Raw genomic sequence first — 25,621 nt, 5'->3', positions numbered from 1 at the left:
AGTAAAGGCTGGAAAACAACAGAGCAGTTTGTGAACAGTGTTTTCTGTTGGAGATGGTAAGTCCCTTTGGGGTGGACTTTGGGCTTTTTCACTTAGTAAACTTATAACATGCACAAAAAGATATATAAGACAATAACAAAAAAAAGCATAAAATGAGCACTTTAAATTTGACAACATTGTGTTTGGGGATTAAAATTATCAGTACATGTGAAATTATACCTTATACCTCTTTGCATTTATTTATGTGCATCGGTTAGTAGCAGTCATTTCTTCGGTCAGCAAAAGAAAGTTAACATATATCTTTTCTACTTTGTATGATGTACATTTATCTGTATGTTTCTTGTGCTTAATTAAATTACATTTGCCTAAATGTAACTACATTGTATTTGGAGCTTTAATCTCATTAATTGTATTTTTTAGGCCTTGAATACAGTTTTGATTGTAGCATTTATTTATTTATTTGGATCAGTTACTACCAGCCATTTTTTCTGCCAGCAAAAGTAAGAAAGTTTACATATCCTGTCTTGCAGTATAAAAACTGTCCGAAACATAGAGAATGAGACATGTAAATACATCCAGAGAAGCCTTAGAGCTTGTGCAAATGATTTGGGTGTACCAAATAGGATTAAACGGGTGTGTCAGTGTTCTGGTTTACTGTGGGAGTGAGCATGAGTACTGTGTGCACACAGTTTTACCCTGTGTGGGACTTACAAAAAGGAACAGCGTGTGAACATCTTATAAGCAGGGGTTGCTAAATCTGACAAAGTATTTGTATGCATATTCACAATTTTGTGCCCACAGCATTTTCTTCTTGAATCTGAACAATTTCATACGTCTTAAATCTCTGAATAACTGTCTGCATAATCTCTGTGGTCTGACTTTATTTAGTTCTGTATGTGTCAGAAAGTTAACCAAGGACACTGACTGTATTTACAAAACTCTTCTGTCACATGTTGCACACTGTGGGAGCACATGTTTGTGTCAAATGGAGGAACAGAGGGCACGGAGAGGAGTGAACTGGTCAGCTCTTAGATTGTGATCGCTTCACAGTTTGAAGACGTATGCTTTAAATAGCTCATTGCAAAGCACTTCAGTAGAATGCTGAATTATCCTTTGTCTAGGCTGTGTCCTCTGTGCAATAACCAACATTAATAGTACAAATAACATGATGTAATCAAAAAGATTAACTACCATGGCATACTGCTTTATCAGCATGCATATATATAGATATAGATAGATATAGATATAGATAGATAGATAGATAGATAGATAGAATAATTTATGACATTTGAACATTGCTGTCACATCAGTCTTTGATAAAAAGCTAAGACTGAGGGAATTGTCCTTAAGCATGTGTGTTGGCCAGCAGAGGCTGTTGCCTGAAATGATAAGTGGGATCTTCCCACTTTGAAATGAGAATATATTGAGTTAGTCCTAATCCCTAATCCCATCAACTCAAAACCCCAATGAGCCACAGTTTTTCTAAGGGCAGAGGTAGCAGGGTAGTAGCAGTTCAACACCGATAACCAAACTTCTGTCTGAGAAACGCATGTTTACAGTAGCACCATGTCCTTGAAATGACGGAGGTTATTGACAATGACTCAAAGCATTTCCATTATCATAAGATAAGACCTGCAGCATGTTGAGAATGCATGTCATGTTAACTGTAACTGTTAAAAAGGCTTCAAAGTGACTATGACCTAAATCAGGGGTTTGTGGCTCATTTTGCCAGTTGTATGTAGTTGCCGTTAGTATAGTTCAGGTTCAGTTCTTTCTTCCTTTAATATCTTGTTGACTTTGTCATCCAGTCAAAGTTGATGATTATAGATTTTACTCAACACTGGCTTGTATTTCTTTCCTTTTTTTTTCTTTTTTACATTTTTGCTAGCTTTATTGCAGAGAGAAGGTTGTTGTCGTCATAATAATAATAATTATTATTATTATTATTATTATTATTATTATTATTGTGTTCTTGGCTTTCTTAAATGCTAACAATGGTAGCTCAATCGTGACAGTCTTAAGTGAAGGTTGTGTGAAAGGATTTTGGCATTTATGGTAAGCTATACCCTAACTCTAAATTGTAGATAAGTATTGTTTGTCTGTCATTTTGGCAGCTAAGCACTCTGTCTCTAGCAATCGCCTACAGTCTGTGTCCATACTGTCACTGGAGCTCCACCTCTCACTCCACCAATCGACACACACACACAGTTGCTGAGACACATGCCTTCGTCATTGCTAGCCTTTTTGTTAGATAATTAATGAGAATATGTTTTCCATAAAATGAAGTCTAAAGGAGAAATGGCTTTTTTATTTTGTGCAGTTTGCTGATGTTAATTTTAGCTGCTGGATACACAGAGCAAGACCAGGGATAACCGTGTGCCTGTAGCTTGACATCAGAATATGTATGAACTGTCTTTTGTTATCTCATCTCTTTTAATGTGCTATGAATACAATGTGTATGAACATTTAGCTAGCTTTCTGTTTTCATTTTAAATAGTTTTTTTAGTTTAGTGTTTCCAAGCCTATCACAAGATTTCATAAGAATGCACATTAGCCGAGAACCAAACAACAAACAAGCTTGGCCACCTCAGATTTGATTACTCCGGGAAAGCGCATATGACTGTACTGACCTGTAGTGGTTTATGTTCATTCAATTACTGTTGACCACTTTCCAAAGCATACCATGGTTTTCAAGATTTAATAATTACTTTTGTCCAAGCAGGAAATGTTTTTTATTTATTTCATTTTGCAAGACTTTAAATAGGCAATCCATTTCAGTAAACATTTTACCATTGTAATGCAGTTGTAATACACAGAGGCTAGTTTGAAAAAAAAATGATTGGGCGCCCTGGTAGGCATAATGGTTTATGTGCACAACCATGCCTACAGTTCAAGCAGGTTTTAAAGGTACACTGTGTAATGTTTTAAGTATTTTATTAGCTAAAATTCATAAATATGTCCTCATTGGTGTAAAATTACTACTGAAACGGAGGAGATCAGTGCGAGGCGCTTGTCACTGCCCTGGCAAATTTGAAAGCCTGCACTGCACTTTAGTTCATAATGGAGGATGATACTTAATGCTGAGCTACAGGAGAAGGAATCCTCGTCGCCAAAAAAGCGAAAATTGGAAGACCTGTTGTCATAGCTTCTTGGAACATAATGGCTACTGTAGTTGCGACACGCATTTGAAAAGTCAAGGCGCTAGAGAGCACTATTCGTTTTGAATGCAAAATACAGTTTCATCGCTAGATGGGAGAAATTCCTACACAGTGTCCCTATAAGTCTTTGCAAGACAGTTAATTTGCATACAGAACTTAACTGAAGAGACAACCAATGGCTGCCTTTGGAAAATTGTTTGCAGTAATCTGAAGTACATGCACTTTAAAAATGGTGAATGGGCACAAACATGAAAAAAGCACTTGTGTTGCCCCTCATGTTGTTGCAAGCACACGTGGTCTGAGGAAGTACTCACTGTTTTCATTCTCTTCATCTAACTAACTGTTTGCTTTGCTTCTCTTCCACTCTGTCCCCACCCATATCTCCTCCTCTCTCACAATCTCGGTTCTCCTTTTCTGTCACTATTTTCTGTCACTATATCTTCATCTTCCCTCTCTCCCCCTCTCCTCTGTGTTTGTCTGTCCACCAGGCAGCCGCGGGGGGGGTCTCTGAGGAAGATGCTTGGTTCAGAGCGCGGTGTTGTTGAAGAATGGCTCTCAGAATTCAAGGTAAAAGGACCTCTTCTCTCCTATGTTGTCCATCATGACTCATGTCAGTGAAATGTTCTCCTGGAGGTCATCTATTTTCCCTCCAGAAAAACCGCCCACTGTTGGTGTAACAACTGTGATGAAAGTGTTGAGTGTGCAAGTGCGGGCATGTCACACATTTTCCAGTCTGTTGGAAATTGTGAGTGAATGCAGTGAGTGCATGCTACGTGTGTGCTTCAGATACATGTATGCACCCAGTATAGCTGGGTCTGATGAATTTCATTTAAACATGAGGAAGTGATGCACTCTGACTGACGCAGACCTAACCTCCAGTTCACGCAGGACTCGTGACCAGCTCTTTTCTTCACTGCACTATTTTTACACACCAGGGGTCTCATTTATAAACGTGGCGTACGCACAAAACGGGGCTGAAAATGTGCGTACGCCACTTCCCACGCAAAGGTTGTGATTTATAAAAAACAAACTTGACGGGAGAATGTGCGGTCCTCGCAAACTCTGACTCATGCGTATGCACATTTTGGAGACAAAATACGAATTGGCGACGCAGATGGTGAGGTGGTGAACTGAAGTCAGACTGCAGAAAGTACATGTGGGAATAACGATTAGGCTACTCTTAATATCTTTAAGTATTAATGCCTCACGCACATTTCTTCACACCATATCATGAAGATTGTACTGAGTGATAATTGTTCCATAAACACCTTCAACTGAAATCTTAAAGAGAAATGTATTCTTAATATTTAATCGGCGCTGTCTCACCGTCACATTGTCCGATACGGAGCGCAGGAGGAGGAGATGGCCCAACTGCATGGAAGACAGGATATCATCAAATACCCTACCATTAGATAACTGCAGAACACAGTGTAAATAACTAAATATCTGTCTTTAAAACTGTGCATATATCATCAAATGTCAAAGTCTGGAAATACAGCCGTTAAGCTCTCGCGCAATCGTTACACTCTATGTCCTCGTTATCGGTCCGAACTTTAATACCGTTAGTGACAAAACCTGCATGAAGAAAAGTGTGTTTGCCTATTACACTTTCTTTCGTCTTCAAATTGTATCTCGGGGTGGGGATACCACTAGTTGATGCTGTGATTTTAGCAAGGTGTTAACAATCACACATTGTTGTAGGCTAAACATATAAATACTAAAGTGAACCAGTGCGTAATGCTGCATGATGGCACTGCTGGCCCTGCAGGAGGACAGCAATGGAAGAATCAGGAGAAAAATAGACTTCAGGGACGATGACTGGCTCATATGCCGATTTAAATTCCCTAATATAGCTGTAATAGTAATTAGGGGTGTGACGAGATCTCGTTGTACGATTAAAACGTCACGAGATTTCTCGTCGAGGTGAAAAGTTGTCTCGTGAGGCGATGTGATGGAGCGTGAAATTACTATTGAAGATCCCCCTGCCACTTTTAAATCATTTGTGTGGCAACATTTTGGTTTTCCTGCGGAAATAATAAACTGCGAAAGAGTGACAGACAACGACGAACGCAATATGTAAAACTTGTGTAAGAAAAAAGGCCATACTACTAACTACTGTTAGTAGAGAGCTGTGGTGGTGCTGTAAGTGTTTTTGCATAGTGCTCGTGTTAGCCGCGGTATACGGCATTTTTTTCATACAATGTTTACATATTGTGTTCGTCTTTTCACCTCGACGAGAAATCTCGTCTCGTTCTCGTGAACCCAATCTCGTGATGTGTCTCGTCTCGTGGAGTAAGCGTCTCGTCACACCCGTAATAGTAATATAGCTGCGCTCTTGGATCTATGTACTGAATTGGGTCCAGTAGAGAGGGCAACGCGCCGGAACCGTGCCATCCCGGTCCAAATACAGGTCCTCGCCACTCTGGGTGAAACCGGCTGTTTTCAGAGGGAAATGTCAGACCGCTTAGTGTTTTAAAAAAAAAAAATATTCTATATAATCTTCAACTTCATCACTAAGGCTTGTTTGGATATAATATATAGTTCTGTTAAATCTTATTATATACGTCTGGTATATCGAAGCTGTCCCCGAGTGCCGTAATGCCTGCTGTTTTGGAAGATTTTATTAATAAAGGTAGTCTATAGATCCGGTTTCCCTACACTGTGCGACAACGGGCCGAAATTATAATTCAATTGGCAGCAATTCCCGAGCGTCTGAGAGTTGTTTTTGTTTTTATTTGTTTGTTTGTTTGTTTTCTCTGCCAGTCGTCATGATTCGGCATGTTTCGGTCTAACGAAGAACAGCTGCCAGGGTCATTAACATACTGATCAGCATTCACGAGGTGCTTTGCATTGACCTATTTATGGTTAAAAATGGGCGTGTACAGGGCGGGATAAGAGGTTGATCCATGTACGCACACTTGTAGTCAATCTGTGATTTTAAAAAGGGAACATTGCTTACAGGTGTGAGTACACACGGTTTTATAAATCTGACTTTTTTTCGGCGTACGCCAATTTGGGCTTTTGGGGCGTACGTACACTTATAGTAAGGATCCTACGCACTGTTTTATAAATGAGACCCCAGGTCTAGTTTTGATAGATTAGCTTTTGTAAAAAAAGAAAATCACTTGTGAATGTACTGATAATACTTGTAAACTGACAATAGCTTAACATTCAATAATATATTTAATTTATTGACTTGTGTGTATGTATGTATATATATATATATATATATATATATATATATATATATATATATATATATATATATATATTTATGTCACATGTCCAAAGTCTTTGAAACAGGAGAAGCAATGCTTTTGTTTTACTGTAACCATGAGATCTCTGTCTGAGATCTAGGGAGAGCAAATAGAATACCTGCAGAAAAATAGAAGGAATTTATGTGCAGTGCAGAGGAGAGCACAAAATTGTGAAAGAGAGAACAGAGGGAGTTATGATGAATAGTGAGGGAAATGGATTGGTATGACTCATTGTGTGAGTTGGTGCAGACCGGGCACATTGTGTTCTGTCCTCAAAATGACCATACTTAGGCCGTGATGAGAGGATAGCTCTGCCTTCTGTCATCTGCAGCCTAACACACAGTCTTGACCATTTAAAGAATTTCACTGCAGGATATTCTGAGCCTGTCAGATATCATAACTTTCTGACGTTCAGTTCCATCAAATAGTTATTTTGTGATTCCTTTCCAGCCTTACTGAATTGCCCAGTCAGTGATTTCTCAACATTTCCTAGAATGCTTTTTAACACTACCTACAAGAATAGGCCCTTTTTTTTTTTTTTTTTGGCACATTACGGTAGGAAAAACACATGGTGTAAATAATGCAATTAACGCTAGCTGAATTCTATTTAGCTGCTTCAGTTTCAGTTACAGAAAATTCAAAATCAATAAAAAGTTTATATAAAACGTCATGTTGAGTCGATTCTGATTCAGAATGACTGGTCGGGATCAAGTCGGACACAAATCTAACCGGCATGATCGCCGGTGATCGATTCTGCGTAGATCTGGCTCATCTCGAACGAGCCTAATGGTGTATCTACCTCTTCTATGAAGGATTTATTTCTGAATGATTGTTCACCACCCACAAGGGTGTTTTTCTGATTAGATCTTTCATCAGGTTAAATTTTGGGGAAAACATTCCACAAAAATTGTAGCGTTCACAGCATGTACACTTTTTTTCTGCCAACAATCTAGAGATCTGGCTATTACATTGATGATTAGTAAAGTAAATGTCCAACATCTTAATTTACTGCTCCCTATTAAGTAAACTAGTGAGTGTTTATTGTATAGGGAGAGGTGAATGAGTGAAGAAGGGAGCAATTTCAGACAGTGTAAGTGGTCCTGCCCCAACAGGTGCAACAAAGTGATGATGGAGATGTCACTCAGTCGCAGTTTGTACAGGCCCACGTGGTCCTGAGAAGTCTAATCCGGCTACATAAGTGCAAACACCTGTTTGCGTGGGCTTTAACTTGTAAGGGGCCATCTCTGCAATGTAAATATAAATAAATGTGTCCACTGACATTAAACCCCAGTAGATATTTGTATTTCTAAACTTCTTTTTAATTTGAAAATGCTGTTTCCCATGCATATAATAGTGACAATGATGCAGTGAAATGATACAGAGGCCTTATGTGTCTTACACATACACTGTATAAAATATGGTCGTAGTGTCCGTGACGTCACCCATAGATTTCTGAAAAGCCAGAAATGAAACTCAAAGTGGGCAGCTCCCGGTGGCTCCGGCTGTGGCCATCTTGTCAGGGCCTGACGTCGTCCAATCCAAAAATGGTCAAAGATGTGTGGAGCATGGATAGAGCTGAAGGCGAGCTGAATGAAGCCTACAGTCTATGCTCGCCTCCTGTGATGGCAGCCCACCTGTCACTTATTAATGCAGAACTTTAAGCCTGAATATAATTAAACGGGTGAGTTGTCATAAAGGGGGAACATAGCTATAGAGACCAAAACCGTTTTTTTTTTTTTTTTTTTTTTTTTTTATAAATCCCAGACTGTAAACATGTTTCATTCTGCTGTAAAGTTGGGCATTTTCTTTAATGATTGACTTCTTTTTGGAGCCACGATGAACTTGAACTGCAATAAAACTATTAGCTTCATTTTTCAGTACCGGAGTTTGCCTCTTGTTCATACCACTATTTTGAACAAATGTTTAAAAACAAAATTGTGTGCAATTTCTCAGCAAAAACCTTCCTTTCTCCTTGCTCCAGTCCTTACCAGAAACCCACATCCCCAACTACGCCGGCAGCCTTCATCTGAAGAAGTCCCTGGTGCAAGCACTCTACAGAGTCATCCAGGACCCCAACAATGAGGTGAGAGGACACCGAGGGCACACACTCATACAGAGAGTCCCAAATATAGCTTTTTTTTCAGCTCTGTGTTGCTTGTGACTCATATGATGTAGTCTCAGTTGGCGCTGGCAGTGAGCAAGAACTTGACAAACGACTGTCTGCGAGTTACACATGCACACTAAAACCGAATATCTGGGAAAATATGATGGATGACACACAGTGTGTGTCATCCATCATATACACACACACCTGGTCACAAACTCAGTTTATTATTAGGTGTGCTGCAACACAAAAGCACCTCACCATTTCTTTAATGTCTCCTATACCAGCATGGCCAAACCAGTATTTTTCTCTAAAAGACATAATGAGACAATTTCTGACCTAAGGCCTGAGGCACTCAATGAGACGAGACTTTAATTTCACTCTGATACAGTTGGTACCTCCAATCCCTCTCCCCCCACCCCCTCCCTCCCTACTTTTTCATGGTCAAATTTGGGTGTCAAGCAAGCAGGGATCTAAATTACATTAGTGTTGTCAATCTGGCTGCACAATCCCATTAATAGTCGGACAAGTGATCCAGAAGAGCGTGCGTGTGTATGTGATGGGTTGGAAAGTGTGCTCGACTGTTGCGTGTTTTCTTTGCTGATGACATGGAGTGCCTTGCCAAGTTCATTAATGAGTTGCCCCCTATTTCAGGGTCAGCCACACACACACGCACACAGTAGTGCTGTGTCATATCTCCTCCTCCATCTTGACCTGTACTTATTTTGGGATTTTTATATCCCCACAGACATACGTTCAGCACTAATTTGTCGAATATTCTAATTCTTCACTAGGATGTCAGACTTTTACTTATTTGCATTTACTTGTATGCAATTGCATACAATTTTTATTTTGTGCCCCCACCTCTTACAATCCAGCTGCTGGAGCCTGTGTGCCACCAACTCTTTGAGCTGTATCGTAGCTCTGATGACCGCCTGCGCCGCTTCACCCTGCAGTTCCTGCCTGAGCTGGTGTGGGTATATCTGCGCATCACAGCCAGCAGGGATCGTCAGAGCAACGGGTGCATCGAGGCCCTCCTCCTGGGCATCTATAACCTGGTTGGTGTCTGTAGTGGGGTGGGGTATGGGGGTACATGCAAGACCTTGCACACTATATACATTTGGGGCAATGAATTCTTAACATGCTAGCTGTGAGATAAACGTGTGAGCCATTTTGCATCCCCAATTCAAAGTATCTTTATGGTTACGAAGAAGAATGCAAAATAGCAACCGCAAAGTGGCTGCAGAGAAGGAGCTGAAATGAAACCGAGAAAAGCATCAGTAAAAATGAGGAAATTAATATTGTTTCAACTGTCTTGCACACACAATCAACTGGATTGTGTGTGCAGATGTGACTGCAACGAACATCTAGGTGAAGTGTCCTTTTATAGAAACTCTGCGTCCCTACAGCTTGAAGGGATGTTGCCCTGTACAGCGTTCCCGCGGGGTCTTAAAAAGTCTAAAATTCTGAACTTTTATTTAAGGTCTTTTAAAAATGGCCCGATTTTCATCCGATGTCTTAAATTTTATTTAATCAGGTCTAAAAAAGGTTTTACCCTTGTTCATTTCCAGAAACGTTGGCCGCAGAAAGAAAAAGCATTGAGTCGTAGTTTACAAAGCGGAGCTCTAGAGTCTTTGCTCTGTAACAAAACCAGCAGAACGCTGCCCTCAGAACGTGGGTTTGGTGTGTTGTAGTTCTTTCTGGGGGATATTGGTGTTGGTTTGTACGCGGTGATAAAACTACAAATCCCATGATAAATGCAATACCTGCCCACAAAATACGTCTGCGTCTCCTCCGTTTGTTAAAGTTCGACTAGGCCTACGTGTGGAAAATGGGAAAGTGTACTTTTAACGAGACTTGGCTAGATCACAGCGATTTCTGCTGTTGGTTACAAGCAATACCCATTTTTTTGGTAATGCGCCGTGTAGGTCTTATATTTAAATCTTTATCGTCTTAAAATTTCTTAAAAGGTCTTAAATTTGACTTATTAAAACCTGCAAGAACCCTGCCTGTAACTGACCCTGACAGAGAATCACACCATTGTTATAACCATCATTATGGTCATGGCCAGCAGGGATGGCACTAGATTCCAAATTCCTTCAGTTGAACTCTTTAAACGCATGATGCGATAAATGGTGTGGCTGTTACATTGCCACATTGCTGTCAGTTGAAAGAGAAGGCCTTAACTATGTCCAGAACTCATCCACTTGTACATTTATTCATTAGCAGCCTCAATATCCTACTTTCAGGACATCATAATTGCTTTACTGATCGATATGGTAGATATATTTGTAGAGGAATGTTGTACTTTTCCTTGAAACCTATTTGATGACATTAAAGAGATGGATGGATGGATGGATGGATGGATGGATGGATGGATGGATAGCATCACCAGGAAACACCCTTGGGGAAATGGGTTAAGAGCTGGAAATATCAATAGAAAGAGCTCCATGTCAGCCAGCACAAAAGATATGTCCATGCATAATTTATACCTCTGTGTCTACACACACACACACACACACACACACACACACACACACACACACACACACACACACACACACACACACACACACACACACACACACACACACACACACACACACACACGCGCGCATGCACACACGCTCGCACACTCATAGACCTCTCTCTTATGGTCATTGAGCTCTGATAAACAGGTTTGCTCTCAGCAGTCCCATCAGATATTCCGAGATATACTGCTAGCCATTGACGGACAGGACAAGGCCTGAACCGACAAGTAGAATGGGAGATAAAAGGGATAAAGCCTTTTTGGTACCACGTTCCAAAACCTAGATTATGGATGCTTGGACCGGTGGATGGATGGACTGGTGGCGGTGTTGTTCCTTTGTTGTTCCTTTGTGTTCATTTAAATACAAATTTAAAAATCCATGTTTAGAAAAGGGTTTATTGCCAAAGTAAGTTAAACTTAAGGGATTTGCCTTGGTGGTTGGCGCACACATAAACGAACAAACATATTAAACATTAATATGAAATGATTAATTAATAATATTTAATGATATAACTTAAACTCCCCAACCTTCCACATCTACCATAGATTATAAAGATCAAACCAAAGATACATTTAAAGAAAACAAGATTATTTCTGTCCCTGAATCAGTTAATGCCTACTACGCTCTCATGGAGTAAAAAACAATTGCTTTAATAACTCTTACACATCACTGGAATCCTCCTCAGCTGCACATAATTGGTTTACAGCAAAAAAACAAATGCTTTCTGCCAAATGAAGAATGCTCAACTCAATATCTCTGTGAATTTACTTCATTATCGATTTGACTGCGGTTGTGACTGGCAGACATAATCAGGCATAACTTTTAGAAATGGCATCATTTTCAGGGACGCATTCATCTTTGTGTTATGTATCACAGTGTGAAATTGGAAATGAGTGGTGAAGGTGCTAGCAGTGACATTTAATATGTCAGTCAATAACACGTACCAGCAGGATGGTCTTCCACCAGCTCAACAGCGTGAGGGACAGTGGATCACTGGACCACTGTACAGCACTTGTTAACCGTATCCTGCTAAATGCTTTTCCCCGGTCCACAGAGAAGGGCTAAACTGGGTTAGGGTTATGCGGGTAGAAATCTGAATGCAAATCAGACGTTTACCGAACTCTCACTGTAAATGACACAGCCTTTCGGTCTCTTCCTCCCTCTCTTTGGTTTTGCAGGAGATCGTGGACAAAGACGGCAACAGCAAGCTCCTCTCCTTCACAATCCCATCTCTGTCCAAGCCATCGATATATCATGAGGTGGGGCTCCTGTCTGTACTATCAATCAGTATTTCCAAGGTTTTTTTTTTTTTTTTTCATACCTCTCTTCTCAGTGTACTCTACTATTTACTTTCACTATTCCTGCCTTTTTCATCTTTCTCCCCCTCTTGTGCTGCTTCTGTCTTTTTCTCTCTGTCTTTGCCTCCTTCCCGCTGACTATTGGATCATTATAGACTTATTTAAGTGGCTGTTTGGAAGATGACACGTCCTTAGTGGTGCTACAAGAGGTCAATTTTCATTAACCTCACCTCCGGGGCTTATCCATCTGTGTGTTTTAAGGTGTCAGTATGTGTCTGAAATCCACACGGAAACGCTTTTTGGTATAAACGCAGGTGTTTTGGCCGATCGTCTAAAAAATCCTGTAGACTCAATGCCTGAACACACACACATTTTTTAAACCTGGTCCCAGGGTGAAAAAATTCGATAACGCCGCCCTTGCGGCTTCATTTGGACTGCGAAGCCGCATACTTGCGTATCGATGATGTCATCGCCACACCCCTCAACCTCTTATCCCGCAACGACGTCTCACAACAACAATACACTATTTGTCCTCACAAACGATTCTGGTTTCCTTGCACTCACCATTTTCATCGTTTTCTTCTTGTGTTTGTATACAGCGCGCAAGCTTTATGCGCATGCTCCGCCTCTTCTTCTCCATTTTTGGTGAATTTCTGTAGCAGAAACAGCGCCACCTATAGGCCTGGAATATGAAGTAGCGTGTTGAGTCATTTACAAATGGATCCGTTTGGACGCATATATTCTTGAAACAATGCCAGGGAAAACCGGGGAAAAAAGATCGTTTTGGTACGTTTGGATGTGGTCTTAGTGTTGCCATTTTGTTTTGAGCATTCTAACACCTGAAGTCTCTCTCTCTCTCTCTCTCTCTCTCTCTCTCTCTCTCTCTCTCTCTCTCTCTCTCTCTCTCCACTTTTCTTTTTCTGTGTTTTTCACAAGTCTAATTTTGAAAACATCTAGCGTAAAAAGTTTGGGCTGGCCATCAAGGACTAGCCAGGAATAAATCCATAACAGTTTGCACTTATACTCAAACTGTTCTTTGCTTTTCAGTCCTCTTTTATTTAGTTTTAGTCACTCACTCTGTCCTGGTTTGTGCAACGCCCCCGACTTTCTGACCTGACTGCTAAAACAAGGCACAGTATTGACTATTGTGTTGAGCTGGAATTCATTAGGAAGGTGTTTGTTTAACAGGACATGCTGACCTAGGAACATTTACTGAGGCAGTGTGTCTTGTTGTCCAGCTTTTTTTTTCTGCTACTCAAAGCAGAGCAAAATGTGTACAGGATATTTTCATAAAGTATGATGGCACTCAGTGGGTGCTAGTGTGTGAGTGTTAGTGAGTGTTGATGAGACTACAGCGTGTGCTGAGGGTGATTTATCGCTGTAATTGCAAGCTTGAGAGGCTCTTCCCTCCATGCTGTGAGAATGAAGAAAGCATGGAGGCGGGGTGGGGGGGGGTTTCGTGTGTGCGTGAATCACAACAAGCTTCCTAGGCTGTAGTACGGCTCCACACGTCACAGGCCTCCAGCATTAGCTTACACTCCAGTCTCTCTTTTAATCCATCCTCCCATGCTTCTCTGCTCAGGATCGCCAAAGATACTTAGGACAGAATATCAATTAAATTTCGGGGTGACTTTTGCTCTGCTCGCCATCCGAATAAAGTGGCCTTGTGACATATTCTCAGTTGGACATAAATCACTTTTTCAGTCGTTACCTGAGCCACTTCCTCTTTCTATTTTACCAATGAAAGAAAGAGAAGATTTAACATGGATTTGCTTATTGCCATACCAACCATATTTGCTAGGAACGTGATAAAAGGTACAAGTACAGTATACTCTATATACCTTTTGCCAATAATTATAAAATATAATTACAAATCAAAAAGATCTACAGAAGCAAAAGGTGGCAGGCTTTACAATTTAAAAAAAAAAAAACAGAGGTAGTAAGCCGCAGAGATCTCATCTCATGATCTGTTTAGTCAGTAGATGGACGGCCTAAACGAGTGCCTGACTCATTAAAGGTATCTCATGTGATGTGTGAAATAGCACCCTGACATGTTCCCTGCCAAAGGTTGTTTTATTTCAGTGAATTAGCTTTTATCATGTCAGATGAGGTGGCTCACTTCCACTATAAAACACTGCAGGAAACCCTGACCTGTCAGTTTTTGTGTGCAGACACCTTTTAAGAAAGTGGAGAGACTCAAATAGAAACGTGGATTAAGTAATTGGAAGAAGATAGAGCAGAACTTCTTTGCCTAATGTTGCATGAAGGACTTTGTAGCAGATACAGGGGAAATTGCAACACATATTCTTTAGTGGAGAAGTTCTACAGTCAGCAATTCATCAACTAAAATTGGAGAAAAAAATCCCAGATTTGTAAACCGATAACAAAGAAATGAGGTTCTGTCAGTTAATCCAGTCAGAGGGGAGAGTTTGGCAGAAGCCCAGTTGTAAAATCTGACCACTATCGCAGCAGTTTTCCATCTGAGCACAGCCCGGTTTGTCAGTCAACAGCCTGAAGGGCACAGCAGCTTGTGTGCGCCCTGCTACAATCGCAACATCATCACTGCCAATTTACTTGCATGTTGTAAGATCCACCATAGTGGACAAGTGTTTAATTAACTTTTGTTTTTCTTTTGTGTGTGTAGCCCTCTAGCCTGGGGTCCATGGCACTGACAGAGGGGGCCCTCTGTCAACATGACCTGATCAGAGTGGTGTACAGCGGCCTGCACCCACAGAGAGAGACCTTCACAGCTCAGAACAGGTACCTCTTTGACTCCACCAGCTGTTAACAGAGAGGGAATAATCTGAGACGCAGCAACGTCACAGAACCGATTAAATTGCAGCAGTTTAGAGACATTGTGCCAAGTCTACCAGACTGAATGACTTACCAGCGGGCGAAACCTTTTGTTGCATTTTGGATACAGAGAAGTGGCAGCGCTGTAGGCCGTTCAGCCTCAGTGAACACAGGTGACACCACCAGACTGTCATCATTCTCTTGTATTTATTTATATATTTTATGTTTCTTTCAACTCAACCCCCATAAGATGAAGAAGACCTTTTAAGATGATCAGAGCAGAACCCTTGACTCTAAATCGGCCTCCTCTGGCCAGACTCAGCAGGCCTGAAAGCTTTTTTGGCTCTCCCAATTTCTCTGTTGCTGTGGATGAATGATAATCTTAGCATAGTAATGAAGCATGCTGGAGTCCTGCCAGAAAATGGTCTGCTGTATGTTGCAGTGACCCATGCGCAGAGACAGAAACCTAATAGTCTCTGATACTTCAGATGTGTAAGAGCAGCACAGATAACACTGGTCATCCTGCGCATTGTCCAGAGCAGTGTGGCCCTCAGTGTGATGAACATAGAGCGTCATAAATATGGTGAATGGATTTCAGCAGGGCCATGCCTCATAGCTTATCTGGAAACCATTTTGTGTGCCTGGGCCTGAGATGGCATTTATGAGAAGAAAGCCCGAAGCTCCTGAGAGGTGCCAGCTCACTCCGACTAATGATATACAACCAGGCCATTTACCTCCCCCTGCGCACAGAGTCAATTATGGCCCTTACACTTGAGGTCCTCCTCCTTGTTGTCTTCCATCTCACACAACACACACACCAAATAGAGATGCACAATATTGATATTTTCACAGATATCTGATTTTGTTTTGCAATACCATCATTTACCCTTTCACCATACCAGTGTTATCTACGATGCCATACAAACGCTGCTTCGGTCCCAACTGATCTCTACACAAGTTACTGTTGTCGAGTATCTGCAGTCCGTCAAAGGTGTCAAGAGGTGATCACAAATCACTTCAACTCAAATGTCATATTTATTTTGGCTTTGGCTTTAAAATTTTAAACATCTCCGTTATTGTAGTTATGCTACAGCAGGTGGCGCCTTGACAGCTCCATGCAATCTGCTGCGTCAAGTGAAAATCAGACCTGAGCTAGTAATTCACATTACATTTAAACAGAAATGGCCTTTAGTTTTAAAAAAGGTACCCTTTTGATTAACAGTTGAATCATACCCATATATTGATATAATTCTGATGTCAATTCCAGTACTAATTACTGCCTTATTGGCAAATATTGTGCCAATAAGCTATAGTCTCACACACTGCATTTGTACGTGTGTGTGTGTGTGTGTGTGTGTGTGTGTGTGTGTGTGTGTGTGTGTGTGTGTGTGTGTGTGTGTGTGTGTGTGTGTGTGTGTGTGTGTGTGTGTGTGTGTGTGTGTGTGTGTGTGTGTGTGTGTGTGTGTGTGTGTGTGTGTGTGTGTGTGTGTGTGTGTGTGTGTGTGTGTGTGTGGAGTTTAAGGGTGATTAGTGCAGTATAATAGGCTGTGCATCTACATACAGTACGTATAGTAGTTCACAATGAACAAAACTGTTTAGGCGAGCAGTTTGCTTAACGGACCATTTTACAGTTCAGAGTTCATAAATTGCTTGAGCAGCTCTAAATAATTGTCTACAGCAAAGGTGTCACAGAAATTAGTGGATAGAATGTTAAACAAAAATGGACAAGTTGGGGTTTAGGTTTAGCTGAAATCAGATTATCAGTTTTCAAATTTTTATATGATATAATTTTGTTTGTGCAATAACTTATATAGAACCTAATGAGTCTGTATTACTGTGATACTTGATTTATTGTTTTCTGGTTGCAGGTTTGAAGTGCTGTGTTTCCTCATGCTCTGCTACAACTCTGCCGTGGTGTACATGCCCCTATCTTCCTATCAGTCAGTATGCAGAATGAGCTCACGGTAAGGAAAACATGTGAAAAGCATGCCTTTCTGTGTGTCTTTTATCACCCACCAGCCTTTTTGTACCCAGTTAGTGACCACCCTCTCCTCTGTTTCCTCCATTACTTGCTTTACTGAATTTAGCATTAAATCACCACCTTTACCATGTAGCCATACAATGACCTCGATACGGACTGTCATGGTTGCACGAGGATTTGTTACCATAAGTACCATTCTGTTAGGGCTTAGTTGTCTGTGATTGGCCAAATGAAAGCATCCCTGCTGGATGCCTGTCTGAGTCTGTCCATCTGGGGTACACTGAGATGCCCTGGAGTTAGGAGAAAGAATCAATGTGGAATTCACAATATGAGGCTCTGTAGTGGAGCCGCCGGCCGGTGATTGTCCCACCACAGTGCGCAGACGGTTCAGGATATGAGGACTTCCCTACTGTGAGTGAGCAGACAGACGACGCCTGAAGCAAGCTCGGTCTAGACATACGGCAAACTGTGACTGTGAAGATTTCCGAGTACAATGCTCACGAGAACAATGCTCACTGTTTGAATTTAGCCTCTATGTGTAGAACACCCCGTCGTCTAACTTTGCCTGACCTCTGCAAGTGTGAAGTAGTTAAAAATTTGCTCCCCTTGCTCACTGTTTGATATGTTTGCACTTTCTGTGTCGTTTACCGGGGAAGTGACTGATTTTGTTGTTCTTCTCATCTGATCTATGCTACCTCCCTTTTGCAGTATGACTTTACTCACCTTACTTTTGTGACTGTATTTGTGTTCTCTCCTCCTCCTAGGCTGTGCGTATGTGGCTTCCCCCGGCAGCAGCAGAAGCTTTGGAGGGAACCTTGCAACCGTGTGCTGTTGGACCCCGAGTTCATGGTGCAGATGCTGACTGCAGTTTATCACGCCATGTATGTACCTTTTTTATAGCTGCAATAATGAGTTGCTCATTTACACATCCAGCAGTGAGTGTGGTGTTGTGTTTGTGGCCACCTGGTGACCAATATTCTCTCTCTTATTAGCACTGTTTTTGGTCTAACAACTCCTGCGGGTAATATCTCTCTCTTCAGCTGCTAAATCTTCCACTATGTTCACCAGCTAGGCACTATCAGTGTCCTTCTGATGTTTTGGTACAGCTACAGCTACTGTACAAAAACAGTCTGAAAGCGGCTGCCTGCTGCAGCCAAAAATGACGCTATGGGAGCGGTGAGAGTAAACCAACACTGTAAAGTAGCAGCGGGACAGCTAAACAATGAGCTGAAACTTGCTATGAATCTCTGTAAAGCCGAGGGGAGCTGCAGATACAGGTGATAATTCTAGCGACCTTTTTCAAATTGTCATTTGATACATTGTTATTAAAAAATATATAAATGATTATAGTAGCTGCTTTAAGTGGCTTTCATCCATGGCCTTTCACATCAGCAATCTTTATTGGAAGATTATTGAGGACACTGCATAACAGGTAATTGGTAGGAAGATAATCTTTGTTTGTTGCTCACCTCAACAGATAGCATCATGCACATGAGATCCTTGGTGAGCTACATATCAGTGTTTCTCAATTTGTTATTGTGCCTCTGCGGGGCATCACTAATGAGGGCAGTCTCTCTTCTATTTTGCTGCGATATACTGCAGAACATCTCCAACAGCATTTGATGAAGACAGAAGCTTCCCACTGTACAGACTTTTATATTTAATTTATTATTATATCTGCAGTGCATTGTGGGAGCAGGTGATTTCATGCCCTATTAGGAGGATAGTCGTTGCAAAGCTAAGTGCTCCTCCACGATCCTCGGAGGTGCATCTCCTGATAAGATAGTGACTGGAATCACCACTGTCGAGGATGCTGTAGCAAGAAGAAGGGGCAGAGGAGGAGGATGCATTCTGTCTCACTGCCCCAACGAGGGTACACAACAGCAATCAGGAGATTGGAGCAGTCAATGCCGCTGGAAAAAAACAACACATGAAGGGCAGATAAACATGAATCCACAGCTCCACACATGCAGAGGGACCTTGGCACTGGTTGAGGACACTCTGGGATTTAGGTTAATATGTCTGCTAATGCTACAATGCTGTAATACCACAGAGAGAGAGAGAGTGGGGGAGACACACAGGGATATTGGAACAAATAGACACACATTTTAGTTTTTCTTCTAACAAGTTTGAAATGTATTCGGACTGAGACTCAGACTGAGAGTCTGTTTTAACCTGCCCATTCATTCTATCTTTTTCATCTTGAGTTTAAAGGAAACCCAACACATTTTTCCCTGGCTGTGTGATTATTTCATGTGCAGGACCAGATCAAAGAGAGCTCAGCCGTGCAGTTCTAATTCTTTTCTTTTTATTTTAATGTTTAATGTATTTATTTCTTGTTGCTGTTCCTTTTAATCCCTCTACGGGGTTGTGACATCACCCCATGCAAAGCTAAAGACATCCCTCATCCTCTTTTAGCAAAGAGCCAGTTGATGAACACAAAGATTTCCCTACACCTACACTTCATCACTACATTCATCATTTCCTCACACTATTTGCACATTATTTCAACACATTAAATTCACACAAATTAGTGATTCAATTATTCTTTCATAATTGCCAAATATGCATGGTGAAGTTCTTCTGCGTGCATTTTTGTGATTTGATTAAGGGATGTATGTGTTCCCTTTTAAAACCCTTTACCTTTGTGAGACTGACTGAAGCTGCAGGCATTACTAAATAACTAATTCTAGTTCACAGGGATGTGACTCAGACATCAAAGTATCTTGTCAGGCACTCCTATTCTCTCAAATAAGCTCACAACATGACGTTAAATGCCGGTGTGCGTGCATTTGTGTTTTGTGATGTGTAGATACAATGGGGAGTGGGAGATGGGGCAGGAAGCCCTGGAGGACATTCTGTACAGAGCCCAGCTGGAGCTTTACTCCCAGCCTCTCTTGGTAAGAGCAACCGCACCATGTCTGTGGAGTGAATCCATGTTTCTCCACATGTCAGCTCAGGCTCTGCACGATAATTCAAATCAGTAATGATGATGATGCCAAATCGGGGTCATAATCAGGCTTCAAATCTTGTAATACCGTCCTGGTTTTATCATTGAACTGCTTATCGATCTGCATCTGTGTATGTCTCATCTCCAGCTGGGGAACGCCATGAAGAACTCGCTGCCAGACAGGGCTCCCGATGAGCCGCAGGGGCGCAAGGTGCTCCAGGTGGAGGTGACACCCACCATTAGCCGCATTTCTATCTCCGCCATCACCACCGCCTCCATACGACGCCACCGCTGGAAGAGAGAGGGTAAGACTGCAGCAGCCCTGGCTCATGGCTGAAGCACACAGCAAAGCGAATCAGGAGAGATCTCAGTAGATGTGACAGCACAGTAGATCCATTACAATGCTTTTTTTTTTTTTTTTATTGCCCTCGTCATTTATTTAGCACTCTAGGGTTGGTTGGAGTTCTGATATGCAAGAAAAAGCCCCAGTGTTCAGTTATGATTCAAGCTGTAAACTTACAAACTTTTTTTTTTTTCCGATCAGTGAAAGACCGCAAGAGGGAACCTTTTGGTGAGAGAATGACTTTTCTGGTGGTTGACCTTAACAGTGAGAAGGAAATCTGTTTCTCTGTAAACCAGCCACACCATTAGCATCGTCCAAAGGGTGTTTCATGTCAGTTATTGTATGTAATTGTGGTCATATAGTCTCTGTGTCGCAGTGCTTGTGCCACTCACTGCTCCTTATTGCTCAGTTTTTGCTTGTCTTGTCTTATCAAGTGTGTGCAGTGCTTTCTATCACCAGTTAAATGTATGGTTTGCGGTTTAAGAGAAACTCATGACAAAATGGTGCCTGTAGATTCTACTGACTCCATTTTGGCCACTAGATGGGTGATAAATCGGGCAGCTCCTTTTTAAAATAACATTGTGTGCCCATGACGAGGCCCAAATCGGGTGACGCTCGCTGCCACTAAAGAAACACGTTTCCCCGTCTGTGTTGTTGACTCCCAGATTGTTTTGACTACTCAACCGGTGCAGACTTGAGCCTCATCGTCAATCCTCCTAGCCTCGCCCAGCACCACCACACTCCCTGGGACCCCGCAGCCAAAGAGGAGAGCGAAGGGCGGCCTCACAGCCACCGCAGCAGCAGCAGCAGCAGCAGCATCATCCCCCCCATCACATTTGAGGGTATGGGACAGGGGCGGACACTCAGAGCAGAGAGGGTCTCAGGAGGAGGTGCCCCTTTTGATCTGTATCCCCTCAACCCTCCTCCTCCCTCTCCTCCTACTCCTCCTCAACGTCAGGGGGTTAACACTGCTGTTCCCATTTTGGCTGCCTCTTCAATTCCCCAGAGTATACTAACTCATCCAGTCTATAAGACCCTCAGCCGCCACCACTATTTTTCGTCTCATCCGAGAATGGAAGAGTCGCCTATTCTGGGTTTGAAGGAAGTGTGGCTAATGGCCATTTTGCATGGGCCTGTCATCATGTCATATCCTCTCTTTTTCCTCATCATGTCTCCAACGTACTTTAGACTGCTGCCCTTGTCACTCACTGAGCATGTTCAGTGCCCAGCCTGCAGCTTGACCTTTTACTCTGGGCTTTCTCAACTCTCCATGTCTGATAAAAGGTATTATAGATTTTTTTTTTTTTTTTCGGTAGTTTTAAAAATAATAATGTAGTTCAGAAAATTATATATATATATATATATATATATATATATATATATATATATATATATATATATATATATATATATATATATATATTTTTTATATATATATATATATATATATATTTTTTTTTTTTTTACAAAACTGGCACAGAGCAACAGACATCCTGTTTCTGTTGTGCCCCTCGCGGTGCTTGACAGCGCCACAAATTTTCGGTCACTCAGGCCAGCAGCAAACCATGTGCTGCCGCCATTCTGCAGGAAGAGGCCTTCCATTTTGTTTCTTAGTCCAGCAGCTTTATTGTATGCTAATTTTGTGTCCGGCCACATTTCTTTTCCTCAGCTCAGTGAGTGGGAACCAGCCCTTCATCATGCATGCGCACGCTACGGCAAGCTTCGAATTTTTCCACTAAAACATGAAACCCTGGAACACTAACATTTCAAATGACGAGGCCAAGTGAGCAGATTGAATATTGTCAAGGTTTTCAAATCTCAATACTTTGAATTGCAAAGGCTACTTCACTGCCAGGGAGTTATATGGCCCATTTTGTCTTGTTGAATGTGTGTCCATTTCCATGTGTGATTGCTACATTTTCTTTTTTTTTTTTTTTCCCCAAATCTTGAAACATCATTCAGATCCTTTTGTCATGACTGAAGATTAGCTCATTCCTCGGTTTAACCGTCTGAGTGCCACCCTGTCTTCTTTCCATGATCGTTGATTTAACTCGGTGCAACTGTGGTGAAAGAATCCCCAAAGTTGTTTCATAAGATAGAAATCTGCCACCCAGTTAGGAGAGAACTGTGATTATTTAAAAAGACGATTGATCACTCAGTGTCTGTGTATATTTACTGGACATTCTGTTGCAGAAAGAAATATCTTAACACATGACCTTTAGTTTTGGGCTGCATTGCAGTGATATTGGAAACGACCATACGGATGGCTTTGCAGGTTTAATCCCGTTAACTACAAATTGCATTTACTTTGTGTCACAACTATTTTCTACGGTATAGCATACATATTTTGATTGTCAGTACTTGATTAATCCCTCCTGGGGAAAATAGAATAGATTTCCCTTCCTTCTTGGAAGTCATTGGTTTCCATTCATTTTCGCTTCACAGTGAAAATAAACATGCAGACTCAAGCTAGCTACTCTAATAGTCAATATTCCATCGCTTTATTTTTTGTTCTGCCATTGAGAGAAAAAAAGGGACCGTTTTAAAATTGTTAAGGATGCTTGGATCTTAGATTTGGTTAATTCGGCTGCCAAACATGTTTTTAATGCTAGACATTACAAAGAACAACACAGTGGATATAAGTCATGTTTTTTTTTTTATAATGTAGCCCTGATAATAAATGCTTTTTAACTTAAATATTTTAACAAAGCTGCATGCTTCTAGTTTTCGGGGAATCCACTTCCCTACATGTGGACATTGTTTGCCTACATCAGGAGCACCTTCTTTGCGTTACATCACTGCCAGATCCAAGTAGCGCTTCCTTCCTTGTTTTTGTTATTACAGAACTTACATTATCCTTTTCACATGCCCCTGCTCCACAGTTGCATTTGCACACAACAGAATAACATATTAAAAATGAAGGCAAAGAAACATTACCGTAGTGGATTATCCGTTTTAAGTACATTTTAGGCTCTGCAGACTGATTTATGTTGCAATGACCGGAAACAATAGCAAGCATATGAATGTGTTGCACAAACAAACGTAAGCAAATTGTAGTCAAAAGGCTAAAACATGGAAAACACTGCTATGGTCGTTTAATTGCAAAGTTTTGAAGAACTTTCAGCTCTTCATCTGAGATTGGACTGACTTGTAATGGCTTGCAGACTGGCCCATTTAGCCTTGTGGACTGTCAGCTCTAACTGGAGTACTATTGATCTGATCTGGTGTATGGACCCGCCTCGGTGCTCTCCACAGAGTGGCAGGCTCGCGTCTTGGCTCGACCATCTGACAGCTGGGTTACTGCTGCAAGAGAAACGAGGGATGGGGCAGGAGAGCATGCGTCTTCTCCTCATGTTATATTTGCATGTCAGTCCAGACCTTTTCTTCTCAATTTCTTCATTCTTTTCTGGTGCTGCCTGTGGTTCCCTGTCGTCAAATTTTGCTTGTCCCAACGATGCATGACGAAGACAGAGAGCTGATCCTCTGTCTCTTGTGTTTAACAGGCTTTACCCTGCATACTGTATGTCAATAACATGCTTTTTTTTTTCTAACTCAATGTATTATCTTTTTCCCTTTCAGCTTTCAAAGGAGTTCATAGATGGATTATTAAATCTTTAAAATTTAATTGTTTAGATATCTTCATGTCAATGTTGTGCCCGTTGCATCAAATTATCACCTGATAACAATTGTCTAATATATATGGATTATTATGACATATTTTGCTAGACAAGCTCTGCTCTCTTATCTGGCAGGTTATTGAATTCAAACTTTTCCAAAACAAACAGCAAGTTTGAGCAAAGTCCAACGTCATTGTGCAGCGTATTGAGTTGAACCTTTGGTGCGTAATGAGTTAGCTAGAGAAGCAGCATGGTTTGTTGAGTGTGCTAGAAGGCTTTTCATTTAGTCTGCTAATTTGTTCTATATAATTTCTAACTCTAACGTTATATAACTTTGTTATTGCTCAGATTAATCAGTTTGTCACAGGCCTTACATCACTGTTAACAAGAATCAGCCGCTATAAACCTTTCTATTTCTCTGGATTATATTTGTCTAGATTCTGAATTTTGGCACTTTACTATTAATAGTTTTATTAGATTAGATTTATTAGTATTTTGAAAGTGCTGTGTCAAGATTTTCTTCTCTTTAAAAAAATAAAAATAAAAAATGAATATGCGCCACAAGACTTAGGGCATTAGGGTTAAAAGTTGAACTTAAACGTTTACTTACTTTTGTCAATATTATCTTCGTTGTCTGACCTTGCTTACTTTTCTGTTTGTCTATCATGCTTTCGTTCTGTCTGTTCGTGTCTGTTCGTGTTCAGATGCTGATGGTATGAGCGGCGGGGAAGATTCCTTCAATGTCAACGACCCAGACGAGGGTTTCTCCTCCGGGGCGTCTAACAGCAGCCAGCCCAGCGGCACCAAGCCAGGCGGCAGTGTGGGGCCGCGGGGCGGCAGCCTGAACAGCAGCAGCAGCAGCATCAAGAAAGCCATCACGGCCCGGCTGTCTCGGGACAAAGAGAGAGAGCGGGAGAAGGAACGGGAGAGGGAGAGGGAGCGGGAGCGGGAAGCAGAGAAAAAGGCAGATTTGTTAGCGGATCACCAGGCTGTTGTGAGGAGGCAACACCAGAGGCACCAATCGCCTCCAGCCAGCATCACACTGGATGCCATCCAGCTGAGCCCCATAAAGAAGCACCTGAGCTTCCCTGTGGGGCCCATGCTGGTGCGGACTGGCAGCACCTCCTCCAGCAAGTCCTTTGACTGCATGAATTTCAACCTGAATGGAGGCGATGATGAGCGAGAGAAGGCGGCAGGGGGCTCTGACAAGGAAGGAGGGCTTCCAGCAGGCGGCTCCCGCCGCTACTCCACCATTAGCCTGAAGGAGGAGCACCTCATCAGGCCAGAGGACGCCCAGGACCTCCTGTCTCCTGGAGCTCCTCTCACCAAGCAGTCCCGCTCCCCCAGCTTCAACATGCAGATCATATCACAGGTCTGACTACAGTGCAGGGCATGGGACACACACACACACACACACACACACACACACACACACACAAAACACCTGTTCATAACACTCATCCTCATGCAGTTTTTCTCTGCGACTCTTTACAACCCTATTATGAAAATGTTTGTCTACCTATACTGTATGTGTTGGTGTGCGTGTGTGTGCTAAATAGTTGTGTCTCCACCCTTTTAACTTCCATTAC

General features: G+C 41.7%; 1 protein-coding gene across 3 annotated transcripts in view; it reads left to right on the top strand.

Annotated features, from left to right (window-relative positions):
* LOC114564598 (protein FAM126B) overlaps positions 1 to 25,442 on the top strand; it is a 45,154-nt gene extending 19,712 nt beyond the window's left edge. The window contains exons 3-13 of one of the 3 annotated variants that reach the window (XM_028592027.1): positions 3,651 to 3,725; positions 8,397 to 8,498; positions 9,398 to 9,577; positions 12,229 to 12,309; positions 14,993 to 15,108; positions 17,010 to 17,105; positions 17,887 to 18,003; positions 19,935 to 20,022; positions 20,221 to 20,377; positions 21,081 to 21,257; positions 24,737 to 25,442. In XM_028592027.1, the coding sequence (XP_028447828.1) occupies positions 3,675 to 3,725; positions 8,397 to 8,498; positions 9,398 to 9,577; positions 12,229 to 12,309; positions 14,993 to 15,108; positions 17,010 to 17,105; positions 17,887 to 18,003; positions 19,935 to 20,022; positions 20,221 to 20,377; positions 21,081 to 21,257; positions 24,737 to 25,410 (1,839 nt within the window). In that variant the 5' untranslated portion in view covers positions 3,651 to 3,674 and the 3' untranslated portion in view covers positions 25,411 to 25,442. Of the gene's footprint in view, positions 1 to 3,646; positions 3,726 to 8,396; positions 8,499 to 9,397; positions 9,578 to 12,228; positions 12,310 to 14,992; positions 15,109 to 17,009; positions 17,106 to 17,886; positions 18,004 to 19,934; positions 20,023 to 20,220; positions 20,378 to 21,080; positions 21,258 to 24,736 lie in introns of all 3 variants that reach the window. The other 2 variants (XM_028592026.1, XM_028592028.1) reach the window with 2 other exon arrangements.
* The last annotated feature ends 179 nt before the right edge of the window (positions 25,443 to 25,621 follow it).

Source organism: Perca flavescens, chromosome 11, assembly GCF_004354835.1.
Source record: "Perca flavescens isolate YP-PL-M2 chromosome 11, PFLA_1.0, whole genome shotgun sequence".
Lineage (NCBI taxonomy): Eukaryota > Metazoa > Chordata > Actinopteri > Perciformes > Percidae > Perca > Perca flavescens.
This window is presented reverse-complemented; position numbering and strand designations above follow the sequence as displayed.